General features: G+C 36.5%; 2 protein-coding genes across 2 annotated transcripts; one reads left to right on the top strand and one right to left on the bottom strand.

The window, feature by feature from the left end:
* The first annotated feature begins 287 nt into the window (after window positions 1-287).
* Window positions 288-9349, top strand: LOC146729944 (uncharacterized). The gene is made up of 5 exons (XM_085494714.1): window positions 288-354; window positions 3566-3721; window positions 7808-8132; window positions 8233-8377; window positions 9205-9349. Exons 2-5 carry the CDS (start codon window positions 3581-3583, stop codon window positions 9347-9349), a joined length of 756 nt encoding a protein of 251 aa, XP_085350840.1. The 5' UTR covers window positions 288-354; window positions 3566-3580.
* Window positions 9350-18805: 9456 nt separating this feature from the next.
* On the bottom strand, window positions 18806-25972 carry LOC146729943 (uncharacterized). Its single transcript, XM_085494496.1, has 5 exons — window positions 25896-25972; window positions 24768-24824; window positions 23503-23645; window positions 22023-22364; window positions 18806-21255 (listed from the first exon to the last, which is right to left on the bottom strand). Exons 2-4 carry the CDS (start codon window positions 24786-24788, stop codon window positions 22067-22069), a joined length of 462 nt encoding a protein of 153 aa, XP_085350622.1. The 5' UTR covers window positions 24789-24824; window positions 25896-25972; the 3' UTR covers window positions 18806-21255; window positions 22023-22066.
* Window positions 25973-25992: the final 20 nt, after the last annotated feature.

The following is a 25992-nucleotide window of genomic DNA, read 5'->3' as shown; positions in this document are numbered from 1 at the left end:
TTTCATCTGAAATCCATACCAACACATCGTGCTACAACATCGCTTTACTTCCGCACTGTAATTATTATGATCACTACCATTCGGAAAACTTCGGGTTCTGCCGGCATTACCATGCGGTATTCTGATTGGTTAATGGAGTTTTTGACCCATCGGGTCAAAAGACACATGCCGGTCAATTAATACGTTATTAATTAATTATCATGGCGGTCTTTGTTTTTCAGCCAAGCGATCGATTGATCAAAAATAATCGCTCAAATTTTACGTCTATTTCGTATAAAAAAAATAAGTAACATTTTTTCATGGCATGACTGAGTATGAGGAATTATTGGTATAACCGGTGTATAACATCGCGAAGTAAGTTAAGTCACGTCGTAACTTTGATGATCGTTTGGAAGTTTTATTTGTTCGTTCATTACTGTAAATGTAAACGTTGTAGAAGCTGACGGTACGAATAATGAACAATGTTTTGAAGGAGAATGTTTTTGTAGTAAATAAGATCATGGAAGTCGAGAACATATTCCTGGCTGAAACGTTTCAATCGCGTTTCATTTATCCTTTTACAATTTATTTGTTTGTTTGTTCTTAATAGTCTGCAGCATTTCCATTTCGATTTGACAATTTTTGACTCCCATGTGCGAAGCACATAATGGGAGTCTTTGCAGTTAGTGTGTCTGTATATGTGTGTGTGTGTGTGTGTATGTGTGTCCGTCTGTTCCACTGATATCTCAAGAACCATACATCAGTTTTTGATGAAACTTGGTGCATAGATGCTCTGGACCAATGCGCAGATTTGAGTAGGTTTTGGTAAAAATCCCATGCTTATTAATTACCTAATTTGCATGATAATTAGCTGATTTTTGGCTGTTTCATGACTGTTCCACTGATATCTAAAGAACCACTCATTGGATTTTGATGAAACTTGGCACACAGATGCTCCAAACTAATGCGCAGATTTGATTAGTTTTGGGTAAAAATCTGTGCAATATTAATTACCTAATTTGCATAATGATTAATCAATTTTCGGCTTTTCCACTGATATCTCAAGTACTAATCATCACATTTCAATAAAACTTGGTACATAGATGTCATAGGACACTGCACAAACCTGAAAGTTTTTAGGGTAATATCAGTAGATATTAATTACCTAATTAGCATAATTAATTAATTTTCAGCTTTTGATATTTCAAGTATTAATTGCCACATTTCAATGAAACTTGGTACATAGATGTCATAGGACACTGCACAGACCTGATAGTTTTTAGGGTAATATGAGTACATATTAATTACCTAATTTGCATAATTAATTAATTTTCAGCTTTTGATATTTCAAGTAGTAATCATCACATTTCAATGACACTTGGTACATAGATGTCATAGGACACTGCACAGACCTGATAGTTTTTAGGGTAATACGAGTACATCTTAATTACCTAATTAGCATAATTAATTATATTTCAGCTTTTGATATTTCAAGTAGTAATCATCACATTTCAATAAAATTTGGTACATAGATGTCATAGGTCATTGCACAGACCTGATAGTTTTTTGGGTAATATCAGTAGATATTAATTACCTAATTAGCATAATTAATTAATTTTCAGCTTTTGATATTTCAAATAGTAATTGTCACATTTCAATGAAACTTGGTACATAGATGTCATAGGACACTGCACAGACCTGATAGTTTTTAGGGTAATATGAGTACATATTAATTACCTAATTTGCATAATTAATTAATTTTCAGCTTTTGATATTTCAAGTAGTAATCATCACATTTCAATGACACTTGGTACATAGATGTCATAGGACACTGCACAGACCTGATAGTTTTTAGGGTAATACGAGTACATATTAATTACCTAATTTGCATAATTAATTATATCTCAGCTTTTGATATTTCAAGTAGTAATCATCACATTTCAATAAAATTTGGTACATAGATGTCATAGGACACTGCACAGACCTGATAGTTTTTAAGGTAATACGAGTACATATTAATTACCTAATTTGCATAATTAATTAATTTTCAGCTTCTGATATTTCAAGTAGTAATCATCACATTTCAATGAAATTTGGTACATAGACATCATAGGACACTGCACAGACCTGATAGTTTTAGGCTAATATCAGTATATATTAATTACTAGTAGCTAATTTGCATAATTAATTAATTTTCAGCTTTTGATATTTCAACTAGTAATCATTACATTTCAATGACACTTGGTACATAGATGTCATAGGACACTGCACAAACCTGATAGTTTTTAGGGTAATACGAGTACATATTAATTATCTAATTTGCATAATTAATTAATTTTCAGCTTTTGATATATCAAGTAGTAATCATCATATTTCAATGAGACTTGCTACATAGATCTTCTCGGATTATGCAGAGACCTAATTAGTTTTAATTGGATATTAATTACCTAATTTGCATAATGTTCCACTGATATATAAAGAACCACAAATTGGATTTTAATGAAACTTTTAAAGAGAACTATGCAGAAACCCAATTAGTTTTTGGTAAATATTTATGCTTATTAATCTCCTAATTAACATAATTAATTAACACTGATATCTCAATTACTGATCATCACATTTGAATAAAATTTGGTACATAAATGCTCTAGGACAATAGACAGGCCTGATTAATTTTGGGTTAAAATTTGTTCATATTAATTCTCTAATGAGCATAATAATTCATAATTTTTTTGTTCTGTTCTGTTCATATTAGTTACCTGATGTACATAATTAGTTTTCAGCTTTTCTATCAATATCTCATGTACAAGTAATTTTTAGTTAATTTTTAATGTGTCTTCAATACTCTCAGCACATGGGAGTTCTTTCTAAGCTTTCTTTGATTTATCATTAAAGCCAGGGAGTCGTCACCTCCTCATGCGTCAGATGGCCATAGCGTGTCATTGTTTACAAACAAGCGTCTACCATGAGCCTTTGCGTTTTTAGCGTGTGTTGTTATCATTGCTTGCGACTCAATTCTTGCGTGTGCGCAGGTGATGACCCTCTCGGTTTATGAATTTCAGGTTTGCGTTGTGATAACTTTAACTTGGTTATATTATCAAGCAATGTACAATTGTGGTGCAGTTTAATGCTAGTGCATCTTCACCAGCCAAGGTTCATTTATTCGGCCATTGCCACATGGAGAGCATGTTTTCATTTACCAAACCTAACCGCACGATTCGGATGATGATGCTAGTGTGTCCGCTATATACATCCAAAACTCGTCTCATTTGCACATGTTAATGTGTGTCCTCATGGTAATGCTACGTCACTACTATATTTTCCCAATATTACAAAAAAACAAAAAAACCAATATATATACAAAAAGAAAATACAACTCGTTGGATAAAAGTACCAAAAACAAATTACAGTAACATCATAAAAAAAAATCCAGTTCAAAACAAAGTGAAAGAAACACATTTTGCATAGTAAATCTACCTACTCCCTCCTCTTCATCCTCAATGTTTCTGATGGGCAACTTCTGACTCCAAAAAGTACTATGAAAGAAGAATGTGCACGATTTTACATGGAATAATTTTATTTTCAGAGTGAGAAGACAAATATGGAAAAAACAGAAATGAAAGTCTTGGAATTGGATGGAAAATACCAAGATTCGGTGAAGCGATTTGCAGATGCTGAGAAGGAATTGAATGAACTGAAAAAGAAAATTAAGGAGGCTAAGAGACAAAATGAAGCACAGGAGGTAAGACACAAGTATTCAACCGGGTTGGGGTTCTTATAGTGCATTCTCTATAGGACTGATTTTGTTAGGACATTGGTCAAAATGGAATCCCCAAAGTCAAGTTGGGTTACCTCGGTGACTGCTGAAGGGAGAAGTACTGTAAAATACTTTATTTTCGCTTGGAATTTTTTTGCAATTTTCAGCGAAAGTAAATTCCAGCGAATATACCTCTTTTCCATTCAGCTCATCAAAAATCAGTGAAAATAAATTCCATACAAAACACCCAAAAAGTCTTTTCAGCGAAAAATAATTCCAGCTAAAATAAAGTATTATCCAGTATTCAAGACAAATTCAAGATTCTATGTGGCTGTGACCTCTGAAATCACAAACTGAACTGTTGTAGCACCTGATTTCTTATTTTGAGGCTTTCTTTGTTTATAAAGTGAATTTCATTTTATCAAATTTCATTTTCAAAACCTTTAGTAAGATCACCTGTTGCATCATGGAAATTAGCATAATTAGTTGCATCGCACACCACTCTGGACGCAGAGGACACACCACTCTGGACCCAGAGGACACACCACTCTGGACCCAGAGGACACACCACTCTGGACGCAGAGGACACACCACTCTGGACGCAGAGGACACACCACTCTGGACCCAGAGGACACACCACTCTGGACCCAGAGGACACACCACTCTGGACCCAGAGGACACACCACTCTGGACCCAGAGGACACACCACTCTGGACCCAGACGACACACCACTCTGGACCCAGAGGACACACCACTCTGGACCCAGAGGACACACCACTCTGGACCCATAGGACACACCACTCTGGACCCAGAGGACACACCACTCTGGACCCAGAGGACACACCACTCTGGACCCAGAGGACACACCACTCTGGACCCATAGGACACACCACTCTGGACCCAGAGGACACACCACTCTGGACCCAGAGGACACACCACTCTGGACCCAGAGGACACACCACTCTGGACCCAGAGGACACACCACTCTGGACCCATAGGACACACCACTCTGGACCCAGAGGACACACCACTCTGGACCCAGAGGACACACCACTCTGGACCCAGAGGACACACCACTCTGGATCCAGAGGACACACCACTCTGGACCCAGAGGACACACCACTCTGGACCCAGAGGACACACCACTCTGGACCCAGAGGACACACCACTCTGGACCCAGAGGACACACCACTCTGGACCCAGAGGACACACCACTCTGCACCCAGAGGACACACCACTCTGCACCCAGAGGACACACTACTCTGGACCCAGAGGACACACCACTCTGGACCCAGAGGACACAACACTCTGGACCCAGAGGACACACCACTCTGGACCCAGAGGACACACCACTCTGGACTCAGAGGACACACCACTCTGGACCCAGAGGACACACCACTCTGGACCCAGAGGACACGCCACTCTGGACCCAGAGGACACGCCACTCTGGACCCAGAGGACACACCACTCTGGACCCAGAGGACACACCACTCTGGACACAGAGGACACACCACTCTGGACCCAGAGGACACACCACTCTGGACCCAGAGGACACACCACTCTGGACCCAGAGGACACACCACTCTGGACCCAGAGGACACACCACTCTGGACCCAGAGGACACACCACTCTGGACCCAGAGGACACACCACTCTGGACCCAGAGGACACACCACTCTGGACCCAGAGGACACACCACCCTGCACCAGAGGACACACCACTCTGCACCCAGAAGACACACCACTCTGGACCCAGAGGACACACCACTCTGGACCCAGAGGACACACCACTCTGGACCCAGAGGACACACCACTGCACCCAGAGGACACACCACTCTGGACCCAGAGGACACACCACTCTGGACCCAGAGATCACACCACTCTGGACCCAGAGGACACACCACTCTGGACCCAGAGGACACACCACTCTGGACCCAGAGGACACACCACTCTGGACCCAGAGGACACACCACTCTGGACCCAGAAGACACCACTCTGGACCCAGAGGACACACCACTCTGGACCCAGAGGACACACCACTCTGGACCCAGAGGACACACCACTCTGGACCCAGAGGACACACCACTCTGGACCCAGATGACACACCACTCTGGACCCATAGGACACACCACTCTGGACCCAGAGGACACACCACTCTGGACCCAGAGAACACACCACTCTGCACCCAGAGGACACACAACTCTGCACCCATAGGACACACCACTCTGGACCCAGAGGACACACCACTCTGGACCCAGAGGACACACCACTCTGGACCCAGAGGACACACCACTCTGGACCCAGAGGACACACCACTCTGGACCCAGAGGACACACCACTCTGGACCCAGAGGACACACCACTCTGGACCCAGAGGACACACCACTCTGGACCCAGAGAACACACCACTCTGGACCCAGAGGACACACCACTCTGGACCCATAGGACACACCACTCTGGACCCAGAGGACACACCACTCTGGACCCAGAGGACACACCACTCTGCACCCAGAGGACACACAACTCTGCACCCATAGGACACACCACTCTGGACCCAGAGGACACACCACTCTGGACCCAGAGGACACACCACTCTGGACCCAGAGGACACACCACTCTGGACCCAGAGGACACACCACTCTGGACCCAGAGGACACACCACTCTGGACCAGAGGACACACCACTCTGGACCCAGAGGACACACCACTCTGGACCCAGAGGACACACCACTCTGGACCCAGAGGACACACCACTCTGGACCCAGAGGACACACCACTCTGGACCCAGAGGACACACCACTCTGGACCCAGAGGACACACCACTCTGGACCCAGAAGACACACCACTCTGGACCCAGAGGACACACCACTCTGGACCCATAGGACACACCACTCTGGACCCAGAGGACACACCACTCTGGACCCAGAGGACACACCACTCTGCACCCAGAGGACACACAACTCTGCACCCATAGGACACACCACTCTGGACCCAGAGGACACACCACTCTGGACCCAGAGGACACATCACTCTGGACCCAGAGGACACACCACTCCGCACCCATAGGACACACCACTCTGGACCCAGAGGACACACCACTCTGGACCCAGAGGACACACCACTCTGGACCCAGAGGACACACCACTCCGGACCCAGAGGACACACAACTCTGGACCCATAGGACACACCACTCTGGACCCAGAGGACACACCACTCTGGACCCAGAGGACACACAACTCTGCACCCATAGGACACACCACTCTGGACCCAGAGGACACACCACTCTAGACCCAGAGGACACACCACTCTGGACCCAGAGGACACACCACTCTGGACCCAGAGGACACACAACTCTGCACCCATAGGACACACCACTCTGGACCCAGAGGACACACCACTCTGGACCCAGAGGACACACAACTCTGCACCCATAGGACACACCACTCTGGACCCAGAGGACACACCACTCTGGACCCAGAGGACACACCACTCTGGACCCAGAGGACATATACCACTCTGGACCCAGAGGACACACCAATCTGGACCCAGAAGACACACCAATCTGGACCAAAAAGCAATATACATCTTGGGCTTCTCTATTTAAGCCTAAGCTCACACCAAATTTGCTTTCTGGATTAAAATTACAATGGATAACAAAAGATAGATTAACATAGTAAACAACATAAACAATAGTGTCCCATAATTCATTGGTACAATCCGTGGGTTTTCCAGGTTCCCCTTGAAATATCACCAGACAGCAATGTGTGGCATTAGTTAATGACATCATCTATATGGAAGGGTTAATACTATGTGACTCCAACCGATGCTCATATACAGCACCTAATCACCTAGCTTCACGTCACAGCATGTCTCCCCCTCGGCCACCTGACATGTATGCTTAATAACCAAACTTATTATGTACAGAGAGCATAAAGCCTGTTCAAGCTGATCCACACCACACAGCTAAGTCATAAGGGCAATGACCCCTCAGATCTGACTGGTGAGACTGAATGGTGCAGCTTAATTATTTTGTTGTTAATTAATACATTTTTGTTAATTTCTTATATTTCATCAGGAAGAGACAATGCTTCTGAGAGAAGAATTGAAGAGAGAAATTAAAGAAAAACAAGACAAAGATGAAGCATATGTGAGTCTGCTAAAACAGGTTGAGAATTCTAACATGTCACTGAGAATGCCAGAAAGCATCAATAACAACAACGCCCCAGCAGCCAATCCTTTTGAAAACATGTTTATAAACCCGTATGTTGACGAAGCAAGAGAGTTAGGTAGACAACACGAAGTAGTAACTAGGGGAATCCACTACAATATGCACAGTCCCCGATCGATCCCACCACCAATCCCACCAACCGCGCCCACGCCCTGGTTACGTGATGCCAATGGTGCCACCAACAACATCAGACCTGCTACCAGAGTGCTTTGGAGCTGCAGCGACATCCGCTCCCTTACTGCCACCAATGCGTCCGACTGTATTACCACAAGCCAAACTAGCTGCTGTCAAGAACGAAACACGTACCGCTGCTGATGCAGCTGATCAGAGTGACAGTGATGTGTATGATGAACCCGACGCTGTGACTCCACATGAAACGGTCACAATACAAGTTGACGGGCACGTTCCAGAAGAAAGGTACAAATTTCTAACTCATCAGTAAGATGCATTAGTAATCCTTGGAGATTTAAAACTTACTTGTAACTTACTTCGTAAATAAGAAAAGTGGTTATCAAACTTTTACATATTACTGCCATAGACCCAAACACAAAAGTGGTGGAGTCAAAAAATTGGTAAATCTGAAACAGTTCTAAACTTCTAATTTTATAAAAAAGTATTTCTGACCTCTTTTATTTTGTTTGGCTTCAGTTTATAATGAGGATATCCGAGAATTCACAGTCAATTTTTCCCAATTTATATTCATCCAAACACATTCGTCCCAATTTATTTTCATCCTAATTCTCATTCGTTTTAAAAAGGTTTCGTCCCATTGCCCTTGTACAGCCTTAACATGTGCAAGGGGTTGTCGATTTCTACGTTAGCGTGCAATGAGTTGTCAATTTCAACGTACATGTACATGTGTGCTTTTACCATGTTTACCATTGTTTGGCACATTAATTATACTATAATCATGAAATTATATTGACAGGTTTCTATTTTTGTCATGCTCTGTAGTGCTTCTGCAGCCAAGAAAAACATTGAAAAGTTTTCACATGTAACGTCCAAACCTTGAACATGGCAATGTTGGTGACATAGCTTACCACGTTTAGGGGAAAATTTGGCTTTTGAACATTTGAATGAGTGTTGATAAGTTTCGGCAAATTTTATTGTTGTTAGTGCTATTTGTATAATATTGTGAAGTTTCAAATTTCAAAAAAATCAGATGAACTTGAGAAATCTAGTTGCCAACAAGATGTCTTGAAAACCTGACTGATCCATTAATTATTGTCTTTATTATCTTTTAGAGATGACGTTGCTACTGAATTCCACGATGCGCAAGAATTTTCCGCTGACAGGGCTGCTAGATGGTGCCCAAAATGCAATCTTCTCTTTCCTCCTTCGTGTCCTTCTGATACATTTGAGCAGCACGTACAGGGTCACTTTGGATGAGTATGTCCGATGTGTCGCAAACAGTTCCCAAAAGACTCGTGTGATCAGAACGCGTTTGAAGACCACGTGCAGACTCATTTTGAACGAGAATAAATCAAAGTGAAGAAAATTTAAATTTAATTTTTTTTAAATTTAAGTTTTCTTCACTTTGGAAACGTTTCCAACTCGTATATAATTTGATGACTCGTGAAAAAAAATTTCGTTTTCGCAGCTTACTCTAGATTTTTGCTTTTTTTTTATTTTTTTTTTTTCGTGCAGACTTTAAAAAAATGTGATTTCTAGTGAAATGTTCACCTCAACATAAATTATTTCTTTTGCTATTCTCCTTCACAGTCTGTTATCACTAAGCTAGTTAGTCACCATGCTTTTGCCGTTCTCCTTCACAGTCTTTTATCACTAAGCTAGGTAGTCGCCATGGAGCGCCCCCACTAGTTTGACCAGGGAGAGTGTGCTTTTGCCTGCCAATTGTTATTTTCCACTAAATTTATCTCATTATTGATGGGACAACCAATGGAATTGAATTGTAATCCAAAACATGTCTGAATTCTATTATATCTTTATTTGAATTTGCTTTTATTCATGACTTAACATTTGCGAATCAGTTAATCATTTCAACATCCAGAAAAATTATTATAATCAATTTTAATCAATTTTGTGCCTATATCAAGAAAATATAGCAACTGAATTTATGGTTTTTTGTTTTTCTTTTAATTCAGCATTGAACTAAATTCATATTTTCTTTCTTTTGGTGGCCATATACAGTTATAAACCTACAATAAATGTCAAAAATTATGAAAAAGTAATATTCAGTCAATGTTTATCTTCAGCTTTTGCATGTTCCAATATCTATTTTCAATTTATCACTTTTTTGAAAATGGTGAAACATTAATTACAGTTTTTCAGAAGTAAAAATTAAAATTTGATAAGGCTCTTTAAACCATTTAATCAAAGGAATGGATTACGAATATATTATCCACAGTTTCCTCCTGTTATGGGTCTTCTAAAAATTGTTACAAATTAAAATGATTTGGTTTTTACAAAATTTACAAATAGTAAAACTAACCACATATATGAAGAAATCAACTTTATTAATCAAAACGTTTTGTTTTTATTGGTTTATTCTTTAGTTGTTTTGCTTATGTCATATTACTTCATATTTACATATTTTATTAATTTTGCCAATATTGACTGTTAATTAAGTGTTATATTTGAGTGAATAGAGTTTGGTTTGATTATAGTTTAACATTTAGCAAGCTTGGCTTGAACTAACTTAGATTGCTGTGCAGAGTAATCGTCTAAATCTATCCTATATTAATAACATTGGTAAATACTACTAAAAATAAGTTGACAATTATACCTGCTTTAAGACTGCTTTAAGTTTTTATGCAAAGGCAATGTCAGCTTGGATGTTAATTAATTTACGCATAAATTGTAATGTACTGACCTTTAATATCAGGCTTATCCCCTAATCGTTTGATAATGCCTCATGGTGTGGTAGTGCTGTATTCTCGAACAGAGAAGCATCAAATGCTACATAATATGTATAATAATTTACATAGTGTTTATGATATTCAATAACCTACAAAATATCAGGTTTCAGATATTGACAACTGTCAACAAATGTCACAAGTGGTAATATGTATAATTTATATGCATAACAATATTTTTCAAAAACTTTCGTTGTATTCTCGGGAGCGAACATCCGGGCATTTTCACCGTCTGGCAACCATCTTGAGAGGCCGAAAAACTCAGAAAACTGGATTTGAGATAACCCCTATGTGTGCAACATATATCTATATATTTTGTTGTTCGCGTTTAAATTGAACTTCAGTTTGTTCTGTTTTTACCGGCTCTTTGACCGGCGTTCCACAGCAGCTCGTGCAGAGCCCATAGAAATACATGTACATGGTACAGTGGTGCATGTGATAGCAACGTAGAACATTCTATGATGTAGCTCCGCCCCCGAGAATACGTTGTTGTCTACATACTTTGTTTTATGCATAATTTTTGGGAATGCGTTGAATCGCAAAATTTGCATATCCTTTTAGATTTTTATTAAATTATCTATAACTAATAAATATTATTTTTTCTGTTTTCCAGTAATGTTCATAAATACTTGGATTATGGTTTTACAATTATGTTTATTTTTCTTGCACCTCACCTCACCCCACTCCACCTCACCTCTCCCCAAATGAATTGACCAGTTATTTCTTCAGACATGATTATACTATTTACAAGTGAGTAGTGGAGTAACATCGTCAGGGTGAGTTATTTTATATATTTTAATTTTAGTGATTTGAAGTGAGAATTGATGTTTGGATCCAATGGCACATGACTCAGTGTTTCCCTGTAAAATGTTATTCCTTTTCGTTATTGATGACGTTCTGTGGCATTCTGGGAAGACCTGTGTCGAATAATATTGTAAACTATTTTGCTGATATAAATTTACCTATATGAGTTTTGGGCTTTCATAAGAATGAAATTAGATCAAAGTCATTTTGACTTTGTTGTTTTAAAGTTGCACTTATTGGGTTCTTTGGACTATTATGTGAAGTATGGGATAGTCTGAATTTGTGAGCATTGCCAGAGAAAAGAAAAGAAGGATTTGAATTACTGCTGGTGAAAGTAATTCAAATCAGAATCAAATCTTTGTGAACTCGTATGTAGAAAAGAGAAAACAAATATCTGAATTACTGTTGATGGCAGTAATTCAAATCAGAATCAAATCTTTGTGAATTCACATGTAGAAAAAAACAAGGATTTGACTTACTGTTGATGGCAGTAATTCAAATCAAATCTTTGTAAATTCACATGTAGAAAAAAACAAGGATTTGAATTACTGTTGATGGCAGTAAATCAAATCTTTGTAAATTCACATGTAGAAAAAAAACAAGGATTTGAATTACTGTTGATAGTAATTCAGATCAGAATCAAATCTTTGTGAATTCACATGTAGAAAAAAACAAGGATTTGAATTACTGTTGATGGTAGTAATTCAGATCAGAATCAAATCTTTGTGAATTCACATGTAGAAAAAAACAAGGATTTGAATTACTGTTGATGGTAGTAATTCAAATCAGAATCAAATCTTTGTGAATTCACATGTAGAAAAAACAAATATCTGAATTACTGTTGATGGTAGTAATTCAGATCAGAATCAAATCTTTGTGAATTCACATGTAGAAAAAAACAAGGATTTGAATTACTGTTGATGGTAGTAATTCAGATCAGAATCAAATCTTTGTGAATTCACATGTATTGTGTCTCTTAGAATACAAAAATGGGTAGCCTAATTGATGGCTAGCATTTAGACATGCTGACAATTGAGGGCGATATTTCTTAGGATTTATACAAATTCAGACCGAATATAGTGATACTTAAATAGTGCCAAGACCCTAATAGCACTTTATGAATAATTACAGTGTGTAACTTTGAATACACAGTCAGCTGGCGTACAAGTGATAATAAAATAAATGCAATCAATTTACCAATATTACTATATGGGGCAGCCATCTTGAGTATGTCTTGAAACTAAAGAAAGCACAACAAGGTTTTTCAGATTCCTACAAATCAGGGAAAAAAATACCAAGCATTCACAATCAAATGATCTGTTGGGGTAATTAATATTAAGCCAACAAATTCATCTGAATTCATTGTTTTTGTTTGAAAAATTCTTTTGTATATGAACACAAAATGACATAAAAACCTGGAACACTTTCCTGGGTTATTTGAAACCAAAATTATCTGTCAATGGTAAGAAGCTAATTAGTGACAAAATAATTAGTCTTAAATGATAATTTTGGTTTCAAATACCCCAGGAAAGTGTTCTTCGTGTAATCTGGTGTTCATATGCATGGGATTTTACACGCCAAAAAAACAAAAATATGGGCTTAAAATTATATATGATCATTTGGGTGTGAAAGTTTTGTATTTTTTCTCTGTAGGAATCTGACAAATCTGTTATTTGACTTAATTGGTTTTTAAACCATATTCAAGATGGCTGCCCCCATATAGTAAATATCTACCGAGGGATTAGTCACATTTATTTGATTATCACTTGCATGCCAGCTGACTGTGTTTGAATTGACTTGCTTTATAAAAAATTATTCTTGTGCGAAAAATAGTTTCGTATGAGTTTGCATTTCTTTGAAGTGTCCGAAAGTCATATGGGTATAATTTGTTAAAGAGACGCAAGTAACACTTTTAACATATTTTTCTTTAGTGCGTGTAATATCAAGCCAAACTGACCTTTGTTTTAATACCAGATGAGTAAACCTTTCCGCCATTTTGGTATGTTCGTGAGTCATAACACAACTTTCGCAAATGACGAAACGTTTGGTCAAAAATTGTATGAAGCGCTCACAAAATGTGTCTTCATTGAACGCACATTTGGTATCAGGTCACATAGATTATAGTTGTAATAATGGCATGCCAATAACTTGAAATGTTTTTGTTTTTTTTGAATTCATTTTCATGCTTTTAAACTATGTTCACAATGTATGTACTTGATAACACAAAGGTCATTTTACCTCGTAATTACATGGATTGAAAAAAATGATGAAAAATACACTTTTAAGTCACTGTAAAGCCATTGGTTCCAACACTGTGTACTGTAAACTGCTTATGTTTCACTGCTTGTAATTTTGACCCTTACCAGATATTTTGTCTTTTGTGACAACGAAATGATGCGAAAGTCATAGCACTCAGGTCACAGGACCCAAAAGAAATTGTCATTGCTACAAATTTCATGATTTTCACGTACTCTGAATTCATGAAAATTTTTCGCTCGTGAAAATAAAGCAGTTTACAGTAGGATGATATATATTCATTTGCGTTTATTTTTTTTTTCTTCGATACTAGTATTTTATTTTATCCTAATGTTATGTAAACTTATATGATTGTTCTGACTTCCAAATCTATTTGGTTTGAGATTTCCAGATTATTAGTGAGTGTATTATCTGTAACGTGTGAAGTACGATTTGTAAATAAACAGAATATATAAACGGGATTATATTGTCTGTGTATTGATTTAACATTTTCACCACTAGACTTTCTTGCCCAAATTATTCTGCACTTTTTTCTAAAATTCTGTAATACTTCTGGAAATGAGCCCTAATTCTGGAGCCAGGAGACAAAATTTGAATCAATTTTTATTTTTTTCTCAAAAGATTTGGTATTTTTGTCCAAATCTTTTGAAAGATAGTGCAGACAAACGGGACTATTTTGTCAATTTGTGAGATAAAGAGAGAACTGGTGGTGAAAAGGTTGTAGCATGTAAGGCTGTACAGTGATCTGTGTTAAGGAGTTTATTCCATAATTGGAACCTGCTCTGATCAATGGCGTCACACACAACTTGTAAAAGTTTGATTGGGTAAACATAAACGCACTCGCACAGTACGCCACTGTATCGACCTCTGCTGCGCGTCGGTGGATACTCTCACTGTACTGTCTTCGTGCATAATTTTCGGTATCCTCGTAATAACCTTATATTCATATAAGATAATACGTGAAAATTATCCTATTTATTTCATTTTTATAGTCCACTTTCATGACCCCCTAAAGGTCACACATCCTGGTGCTTTTGTTAGTATGACATCATCACAAACTTGGACAATTACTGTAAAATACTTTATTTTCGCTTGGAATTAATTTTCGCTGAAGGAATGATTCAGTGAAAATAAAATCCAGCCATTATACCTTTTTTCCTATACTTTATATTCAACTTGTCAAAAATCAGTGAAAATAAATTCCATACAAAACACCCATAAAGTCTTTACAGGGAAAATTAATTCCAGCCAAAATAAAGTATTTCACAGTAGGTCATTTTAATGTTTTTTTTTGCTCCTAACAGAAGTATTTTACTCAAGTAGACAAAAAAGAAATCAAGTCCATGAAATTTTGCTGAAATATCAATAAAAAAAATCATTTTTGATTTTGATACTAATGAATGTACTAGGGTGTGACATTCAAAGGTCAAGAAAGTGACCTGAGGTACTGTGAAATACATTATTTTAGCTGGAATTAATTTTCGCTGAAAAGTGTTTTGGGGTGTTTTGTATGGAATTTATTTTCACTGATTTTCAATGAGTGGAATGTAAAATATATAAGTTATACTTGCTGGATTTTATTTTCACTGAATCATTCCTTCAGAGAAAATAGCGAAAATTAATTCAAAGAGAAAATAAAGTATTTTACAGTATTACAATTTATATTCATAAAAAGTTTGCACATTCCAGGATGTACTCTAAACTAATCAATCAGTTTCTACTGTAATCTCGTTAAATTGTTCATTTAATAGTCAAAATGGTTTCTCCTGTTTATCAATTAAGGGCTGGTGTAGGACATTCGTTGATTTTACTTTTACAAGACCTGGACTCCACCTCCCACCACCACCAAAACCTGACACTACCCTAAAGTCACTTCTTACTTCTCTGTGTCCAAATAACATGAATCCACTGAGCATCGATGTCAACTGTTGTCTTCATTCACAAAACAAAACCTGCATAAATTGTTTTCACATTTATTCTAAAATATATATCAAGAGCTGTAGCCAAGAGGAAAGTATGTCAAAAAAATGTCCAAAATTTTACAAAAAAATACCATATTTGAACCATTAGCATAAACTTATGGAAATGACAGAAGTATATCTTTGGTCAAAATAAGTCATACTTTAATCTTTTCGCCACCAGTTTCTTTTTTTCATCACAAATTCACAAAAATAATCCTGTTTGTAGTCTGCACTTTCCTTCAGAAGATTGGGACAAAAAATAGCCAAATTTGTTTTAGTAAAAACTGAAAATTTACTCAAATTTTGTCTGTTGGATCCAAAATTAGGATTCATTTCGAGGAAAATTTAAAGAATATAAAAAAAAAGGCAGAATAATTGGGACGAGAAAGTCTGGTGGTGAAAAGGTTATTTATCCAAGTGCAAAATGCGCTTCTAATGGAACAAATACGGTATAGGCAAAATGTTGGGCCGTCATTTCGTTTGAAAGAAATATGACACAAAACTTTTAAATTGAAAGATGCAACAACCGCATTCTCCTAACATAGGTCAGTGACCAGGAAATGAACTGACATTTTAAATTTTATTATCTAATTATGCGTGCTCAATTAAAAGAATTGAAATGTAGGTATTTGTTAAGCAGAAAGCACTGCATTCCACCGTCGTCTCCTAGGGCTGTGTCTACTTACTATGAATCACCCATTGTCAACAATCCCTCCCCCCCACTGGAAAAATAGCAAAACACTGGAAAAGGTAGAAGCCAACTCTTAATTTTTGAGAAAGTTGGTCATAAATCACATGACAATGTGAATTGGTTTATTATGTAATATTATGCACTCGAGTTATTGTTCCTTGCTCCTATGAAATAGCATTATTTGTGTGTTACTGTTATGTATTTTGAGAAACTTTTCCTAATATTTTATAATAATTGCTATTTTAGAACGACTCCATAAAACTCAATGTTGAAGGAAACATGCTTTTTTTGACACCCAGATTTAAAACCCAGATTTTCGAAATAATTTAGGTCAACAAAATGGCCCATCATTCACAATATATGATTTCTACTGGCCTACAATTTGAGATATGGCATAACATCTCTGCCATAGGAACCTTTGGTAAAAGGCAAAATACTGACAACATGGCCAGCACTAAAATACAACCATCATTTTCTTGTAAATTAGGCTTGTCACGAACATTAATATTGTTATTAATTTTGGGTTTTTATCGCTATATTCAACATTACAGTAATACAGCTGTTATCCAAATGTAATGCATAAATTATGTTAATTAGGGTCGATCTACGTTCGCACATGGTTGTTATTGACCAATCAGTGTTTTTTTAACTTCTGCTCGTGTGCAATTAAATTTCTGTTTTTTACCGCTGTATTTTTACTGGAGTAGTTTTTGAAATAAATGGTATACAGGTTGTGATTGTATTATCAGAAACCTAACCTGTATTTCTGTGATGCTATAAGGCTGATGACTTCTCAATGTTGAAGAAAACAGGTTTTTTTGACACCTAGATTTAATTTAGATCAACAAAGTGGCCAATCATTAACAATATATGATTTCTACTGGCCTACAATCTGAGATATGGCATAATATCTCTGCCATAGGAAACCATAGCAAAAACATTATACATTGTAATACAAATGTACTGACAATATGGCCGCAATATTTTCTGGTAGGAACACTATATTGCAAAAAGAATAAATTATGGGTATTTGCGTTTATAAGTTTATAGGCTTCTACTTTAAACTGATTTAAGTGTTCAACCTTAATGTGACTGTTTCAAGCACAGAATGAGAGTTTACTCAGTGACTTGAGTGCAGTCACATGAGTGTATAAGTGTACATTCTATGTTTGTTCAACTGAAATGTCAACAAAATGCATCATGTGTTTAAAGTCATGCCATGGTAATTACACCCATAAGGTACCCCGGTATATAATAAAATTTTTATTGACTGGATACAGCTTTTGCTGTCCTCAGCCTTGGTTGTATTGCTTACACGACCTTGCAAGCTTGGGCGCCTCCAGCCCCCCCATTAAACCATTAAAAATCATGGGGGGGGGGGGGTATTTAAAATCAATTCAAGCTAGACACCAAGGAAAAAATATGCTTGCACGGTGTTGTAGGGAACACAATTTGGCACATTCCAATATCACATATTAAGTTAGTTTGATCAGAGTGAACTCAACCCACATTTTCAATTTTGCGATCGAACTAACCGTTTCTAATTCTATCTAACTGTGGCAAATTTGCAACCAGCATTTTCAACTTTCCAATTAACTTTTGCAACTTTCCAAGACAATTTTCTGTCCTATTTTCTACTTTCAGCAAACCTTTGTAATTTGACATTCAATTTTTGTTGACTTTTTACCTTACTTCTGTAACTTTGTAAACCAACATTTTCAACATCCCAGCTTTCAAGCTGACTTTCTTGTTGGATTTTGCAAATTTTTTGACTTTCCACTTTCTTGATTTCCTGGCTTATATTTTCAACTTTGCAACCAACTGTTCTGAATTTTCGCAATTCAACCAACATCTCTGACTCTCTAGCAAATTTTTGCAACTTTGGAAACGAACGTTTTCGATCCTTCACCAAAATTTTGTCGCCAGCTAAATTTCTTTGCCTATGCATGCAGCAAATACAGAGTTCAACTGAAAGGACTCTCCCACATGAAACTGTGAGGGCGCCAGACTTATGAAAAAAGGTCTGCAGTCTACTGCACTCATTTATATCTCGCACCCAAAGATAATTTAAGAGAGTTGAATACATTACCCGGTTAATATTACAACTTGTTTTCAACGTTGTAACTGCGGATTGCAAGTTAGCGATGATTACTGAGTGTCATTTTTTTCAGACACATCAGGAGTGAGAGTATATAATAAATTACATTTTAAAAAACATTTTTTTTTTCCATTGAAAAAGAAAATGCAACAATGAAGATTGATAGAAAGGATTTTTATTTATAGAGTGCCATGATATTAAAATTAATTAAAAAAAAACAATACAAAAAGTTTCACATGACAAAGTTTCAATAATACCATTAAATAACACTTAAAAACAAAAGGTAAATAAATTCCACTACTAGGTGGTGCTGCGACATTGGACGGACTTAAAAATGATCAAATTTACATTCAAAACTATACAAATTAAAATCTATTTTTATTCTGTAGGTTTTTGCAGAGGAAATTGGTTATTCAAAATCAAAATTGTTAAAAGCATAATTAATTATCCTAGCTTCCTCTGTCTGTTTCTCCGCTTGGCTCTCCGAAGTGGAGTGACAGACTGATGAAGAACGCGATATAGTGAAAGTATAATTCATGTTAAAAAGAAATCGGCATATTTTCGAAGCGCAACTAATAATTTAGCGAGTAAAAAAAATGACAATATTATTATATAAACAATATATACATTACTGTTTCCACCTTTAGTGTATATTTTAACTTTAATAGCATTGTTTGAACGGAATGAACAGAATTTGCTACAATTTACATGATTTGTGCAAAATTTTAGAGAAAACTGCAATAACAGGTTTAGCAAAAAATTATGAGTGTCACTATTGAGGTCAAAGGTTATCAGAGTAATGATTTTTGTTGAGTTGAGAATATATACAAGGCTGAATTTGATACAATAAAAAAAAAACCTGTCGAAAAACAAGCTGCTCTCTGATTGATCTGACTGTAAGGTGTTGGGGCTGGGTAGCCAATCAGACACAGTCTTGTAAGTAGCATATAGATAAGGCAGAATTTTGATACATTGATAAAAACATGTAGAAAAACAAGCAGCTCTATGATTGGTCTGAATGTTAGGTGCCAGAGTGGTAGGCAGCCAATTATATTGACACACTTTAGTGGTGAGAAGGCTGGAACCATACTACTATCACTGCCATCACAGGCAACAATTGGAAAACTTGTTTGCACACTGTCATCAGACTCACCAGAAGGTGAAGTCAAAATTGGTTAGAATTCTCCAGAAATCCAATGCCAAATATATCAATCTTTGCAGTATTCAGTGTCACAACCTTGATTGGTCCCCCCCTGGTTTATCCATAGGACTGCTTCATTTGTATCTATAGAAACAAACCAACTTTTAGCAAGGGACGAACCAACTAATTAATTGGAGGTTAATGAAAAACAAGAAAATACTTACTTAAAAAAAAAGAAATTGTCACTGTAATTCACACATTTCTTACACAATGAAACAAAAATAAAGCAACTCAAGAAGAGGGAAGAAAAATACTTTGACTTTCGATGATTTGACTTTCGATGGTAATTCCAATACCAACAGATGCACGCAAATGTTTATATTTCCTTCATTGTTTTGCTTGGATGGCCCAATAGTGATATTCTCTGTTAACACTCATGGCAGTCACTAACTTTCTTTAAGATTTAAACTGAATTTACTTGCTAGAAACAAAATTTAATGAGAAAGTGAATATTTTATGGAGGGGAATTAAGACTCCCTAACCCACAGTGAACATTTTACTGAAGGGCTTTAGACCCCTTAAGTTGCCATCAAAAAAGTGAGAAACTTAAGACCCCCTAATTCACAATGAATATTTGACTGTAGGGACTTAAGACCCCCTAAGTCATAGTGACTTTCAGTAATTTTTTTTCTCACAATCATCCAGGGATCATCGATGCAAACAATTTCTAGAGGTAAAAAATTATCTAGTTTAACCTTCCCTGGTTTTATTTCAGCACATTCAGATTTTTGCAAAAAAGAAATTGAAATGCTGGAAATAAAAATTAAGCATTTTAGGTCAAAAATCTGTGATCTCGTTTTAATTAAAGTGTCTGTTCTGGTGAACACTGAAAAAGTTAACAAAATGTTCGCACGTTAATAAAATAAAGTGCTACATACATAACTCAAGTTTGAATGTTGTATAAAACAAACCACATATTTGTCATGTGACCCATTCCAGACATGACACAGTATGGCACTTCAACTGCATTGTTAACAGCTTAAAGCGAGAGGATCGTCACCTGCGCTTGTGCGGGAATCGAGTTCCAAGCAACGATGGGAAAATGCAAAGGCTCATGGGAAGATGCTTGTTGTAAACAACAACACGCTATGGCCGTTTGCCGCATGCGCAGGTGACAACTCCACGGCTTTAATTTTCACATCTACGAAATTTGTAAATTTTCAGTAATTCTCGAAATTTTTCTTGTGTGAAATTAAAGCAGTTCACAGTATTTAAGAGAAATTGCTGACGTTTTATGATTCGGCTTCCACCACTGTAAAACTGTGAGTAGTTGACTGCGATGGTGACCTTGCAACGACCTTTGTGATGTGACCTATTGGTGTATCCGTTGGCAACGGTGTCGGTTCTACGGAAGATCCAGGAGGAGTGTTCGGTGACGATGCTTGATGTACCGGTGTAATTGGGGTTTCTGATGAGAAAGAACAAAGATGAGAAAATTTATCCATTGACCGTCAAAATTGATTGCAACATTTTGCATTTTATGTACTTTTTCACATTAATTTGGGACCAAACGGACATTAGTCCCCATTGATGACAGGTATTGATTTAAATTTTTGAAAAAATATGCAGGTTTTATTTTGTGAATGATAACGAAATTGACACTGCATGAAAGGCATATTCACCATTTTGACATCACAGAACAGAACACTAGAGGGCGCAATTTGCAGGAACTGTATTTTCATGTATTTTAACAAAAATTTCTTAATGAGCATAATTTCCAATCATCCACTGATCCTGATCAAAATATTTTTTTTCTTTTCAATTATGATAAATTATTATAAATTATGATAAACATTATGCGGGTTATTTTTATGAATTGTGACTTTGGTAAATTCAACATTTTATTTAGGTCTTCGTCTTAACACACACTTGAGGTGTTAAATTATGAACATTTCTAGCAACGAATTTTTTAATAACTGTTTATAGTATAATTCATTCTTTGAAGAACAACAATGTCAGCCTCCTTCTCATTTCACAAAATCAAAATGCATAATTTTATTCAGAATTTTTCAAAATTTTTGAATCAAGATGTACTTTTTTTGAAAATTCTGACCGAGAACTATAGCCAATTAAATAAAATTTGTAGAGTCACAACACCAGCGGAGGAAAGGAGGAAGAATTATGATGTTAAAAATTATTCTGAGTATTCAAATAGTTATTATTCATTGTACTTACCGATAAGGGAAGGAGCAATGGAGACTGACTTACTCCGTCCGCTGCTAGCACTTGACTTGGCATGGGGCCGTCGAAGACCGCCCTCTTGTGATGGAACTTTTATCGTTTTTTAAAAAATAATTTACCATAATATCATAAAAGTTTGCAAAAATTAAAGAAAAACATCTTCGTACCTGAGTGGATGGTCTCTGAGTAGACTTGCTAGCATGGATGGACGCTGGCGTTGGTGCTGGTACCGTATTCATAGGTGTGCCCTCACGTAGTGGGGTCATTGTCCTACTAATCATTTTAGGGGGTCTGTAATTGTTACTTATTTTACCAGTATACTTGGAAAGATAACCCCTGAAAATAAAACAAAAATGAAAATTACGTAAGTCTTTCAAATTTTAACTTGCAGTGACAACGATCAAAGCGAGCACTGTAAATATTGAACGACAGAATATATCAATTCAAAACAGTGACGATAGATCTGATTCTTTTTTTCCACTCATTAAATTTTCAACAAGGCATCTAGATATGTCATTTTTTGCTGTTCTTTTAAATTTGTGGAAAAAAATCAGTGAAAACAAACTCCATACATAACACCCAAAAAGTCTTTTCAGCAAAAATTGAATTGAAATTGAATCTTTCATACGCTAAACAGCCCTTTATGATTACTATAAAATATTTTAGCTGGAATTAATTTTTGCTAAAATATTTTTATGGGTGTTTTGTATGAAAATTAATTTCACTGATTTTTGATGAGTTGAATGTAAAATATAGAAAAAAGGTATATTCTCTGATTTTATTTTTACTGAATAACTCATTCACCAAAAAGAGCGAAAATAAAGTATTTTACAGTTTATCCAAGAATATTGTGAAACAGCAAATTATGTAACTCTAGAGGGCACTAGACACAGCAATACGACAAATGCTCCTAAACGCTATGATCACTGTTTACATAATAATAACAAGCAGCCAGTCAGCTGAGATAGCTCTGCTGTTAGCAATGCACATTTCAATTAAAGAACATTAGAAAATGAACAATATGTATAGTATCAAAGCAACCAGCTTGCTGTTTTCAACAAGAATTCAAAAATATCACTTTTTACCAAAAATTACAAAAATAATAATTGAAGATATCACCACAAAATTAACAAATCTGAAAGAAGCCCACATGTAGTACTTATATATGTAATATACATGTAAAATCAATCAGACTTGTGTTTTTTTAAAAGAAGTTGAAAATATCACTTTTTACCAAAAATATTCACCAAAATTAGAAAATTGAAGATATCATCATGAAACGAACAAATCTGAGAGAGGTCTACCCAAGGTACATATACACCAAGTATCAAAGCATTCAGGCTTGTAGTTTTCAATAAGAAGTTGAAAAAGTAAAACATTGTCATGGACAACGAGGGACAATCACTCATATGATAAGCTCCGCTCGACAAAGTCAACAGTGGAGCTAAAATAAAGTGAGGAAAAGTCAACTTACTTTCCTTTCCATGAATAAATAGGTTTGATTAGAAATATTCCGGATTCTTCCTCTATCATTGAGAGCGTATCCATAAGTATGTGCGCTAGTCGTAATCTTTCTTCTCCCATTTCATCCATTCTGTCGTTCCATCGCTGTGCTCTCTGGTGAAAACAAAATGGCGGTCAGATTAAGAAAAGGCAATATTTATGCAACAAAAATTTTTATCATATTTTCAGGGACATATAATTTTGTTATTGTTATTTCATTTTCATTTTTTAAATCAACAATATATCTAGCAGTGAGAATAATGGACATTGAAAGGCCTGTGTAAAAAAATATTGTTTCTTTTCAAGTGTTGCTGTCAACGGCTCTCAACAAGTTCTGGTACAGTTGTTTTTATTGGTTTTTACGTTCCAAATTAGATAGCAGGACTACAAATATTACAGCAGATATTGCATGCCACAGTTACAAATATACGTTGTATATGTGTAGATTTTAACAACAAAAAGTTAAATAGACAAATCGAAAATATGTAATGCAGTACCAATAGATAGGGATTAAAGACATTTTCAATTATTTTTGTATTTTTTTGTAAGGTTGAGAAAAAAAAAATATCTCTGTTTCTCGTTTCCGTGCACATCATTTTGAACTATGCGCCTCAGACGTTTTTTTTCCTTCTAAAACATTCCAAAATGCGCTTGTACTCGCACTTGACACAAATTTCCCCATTTTAGCTCAGTAATCAAAAAGAAAAAAGAAAACGTCTTGCCACCTCATTTTAAAATTTCCATGAAACAAGAAACAGAGGATTTTTTTTCCCTGCCTTAATTTATGTTTTAATTTTGAGCTATTTGCACATATTATTTCCCATCGTCTGCCGATTTTGATCCATTCTATGACAAAAGTTGACCAATGCTTTTAAAAGGTTAAAGCGCGGTGGTCGTCGCCCAGCGCACGTTCGAATTTCATGTAAACATACAATGTATTTTACACGCGTTGTATACGTCGCTTTGAGTCCCATATCGAACAGGACGTGGCACGACGACCACCGGCTTTTTCGACATTCAGCAAAACATGTCGCCCTTTAAATGTGTTGTTGTTCAATTCAGATTACGATAGTTTTCAGTAACAGTGAATAAATTTAAACTGTAATGACCTTCATTTCATAGTAAATACATCTAATGAATTAATGAACTTTGAACTTGGATTCCCATAATTCCATGCTGCAATCCCAGGGATTGAGGAATGTCAGTTTAATATGTTTTACAACTTTTACCACTTACTGTGTTTTGTAATGCCTCCATTTTGTCCAATAAATTAAACACATCGTCATCTAAGTTCTGACTCTGACGTACGCCCTCTGGAAGAAAAAAAAAACAGAACAAAAATATTGACGATTACTGATGTTACAAAGTTAAAACAAGCATGACATCTTGGGAATGACATTCCTGGGAAATATGACATACCAGGGCAAGGTGTCCATGAGGTATATGGCATCATAGAGTATGCCGTCCGAGGGCCATGGTGTTTTGTTTCTAGGACATGGTGTTCGGGGGGTAAGGTGTCATAAAGGAATGACACTCAATTCACATTTCCAATGACTTATGATTGATAAATTTCTACTGTACCATCAAAATGACGTAGATTGGATGAAATAAGTTGTTTATCATTTAGAATTTAGAAAATGTCTAAAAAGTAAATATTTTTATTTATCACTGATTGAAACAATATTGATGCACAGTGAACGGTGTTTGTAAATACACCAATAAGTTACAGAAGCCCTCTGTTGCTAAACGGTGTGGTGTGTTGGATACATTAGTGATATATGCTAATACACAACATGGTAGGCCACAAGCTAACTTTTTCAACACCAATTCCCTCTTTTCATCAAAATTCATAAAATAGTTGTATTTATAAGTCTGCACTTTCCTTCAGAAGATTGGGACAAAAATAGAAAATTTTTTGAGTAAGAACTGAAAATTGAATCAAATTTTGTCTGTCGGCTCCAAAATCCAAGTTCATTTCAAGAAATGTTGAAGAATATAAGAAAAAGTGCCGAAAAATTCGGGCGAGAAAGTCTGGAGGTGAAATAGGCAATTTTTTTGAGTAATAACTGAAAATTTAAAAAAAAATTTGTCTGTCGGCTCCAAAATTCAAGTTCATTTCAAGAAATGTTGAAGAATATAAGAAAAAGTCCAGAAAAATTCGAGCGAGAAAGTCTGGAGGTAAAAAGGTTAAGGACAACGTCACACATGATACCCTACGGCCGTTTAACTTCTCCGGTATGATAAGCAAAAATTAAACATGTTATAATATTTTTACGACATGTATTGGTCAAATGAATCCTAAACTAGATTTGTGATGTCACTGAAAGCCCAAATATGGGCAATAATAATCTCATTTATGCATACCTTCTATTTGTTTCATCTGTACATGGTGCGTATATTTTTTAACGAGATGAACTAATCGTTGTGACGGCAAATCAACATACTGCTCCATCGCATCCAC

The sequence above is a fragment of the Saccoglossus kowalevskii genome, chromosome 20, assembly GCF_978046115.1.
Source record: "Saccoglossus kowalevskii chromosome 20, keSacKowa6.1, whole genome shotgun sequence".
NCBI lineage: Eukaryota > Metazoa > Hemichordata > Enteropneusta > Harrimaniidae > Saccoglossus > Saccoglossus kowalevskii.
The sequence above is the reverse complement of the archived record's forward strand: the minus strand, read 5'-3'. Positions and strand labels throughout refer to the sequence as shown.

What these genes read in the sequence shown, in the direction of transcription:
- LOC146729944 (XM_085494714.1), top strand. Translation starts at nt 3,581, where the DNA reads ATGGAAAAAACAGAAATGAAAGTCTTGGAATTGGATGGAAAATACCAA. An exon ending in CTGGTTACGTGATGCCAATG is followed by an intron (nt 8,133 to 8,232) that starts GTGCCACCAACA and finishes TATTACCACAAG; the next exon opens with CCAAACTAGCTGCTGTCAAG. An exon ending in GGGCACGTTCCAGAAGAAAG is followed by an intron (nt 8,378 to 9,204) that starts GTACAAATTTCT and finishes ATTATCTTTTAG; the next exon opens with AGATGACGTTGCTACTGAAT.
- LOC146729943 (XM_085494496.1), bottom strand. Translation starts at nt 24,788, where the DNA reads ATGGAGGCATTACAAAACACA. An exon ending in TGGAGGCATTACAAAACACA is followed by an intron (nt 23,646 to 24,767) that starts GTAAGTGGTAAA and finishes TGTTTTCACCAG; the next exon opens with AGAGCACAGCGATGGAACGA. An exon ending in ATTTATTCATGGAAAGGAAA is followed by an intron (nt 22,365 to 23,502) that starts GTAAGTTGACTT and finishes TTTTATTTTCAG; the next exon opens with GGGTTATCTTTCCAAGTATA.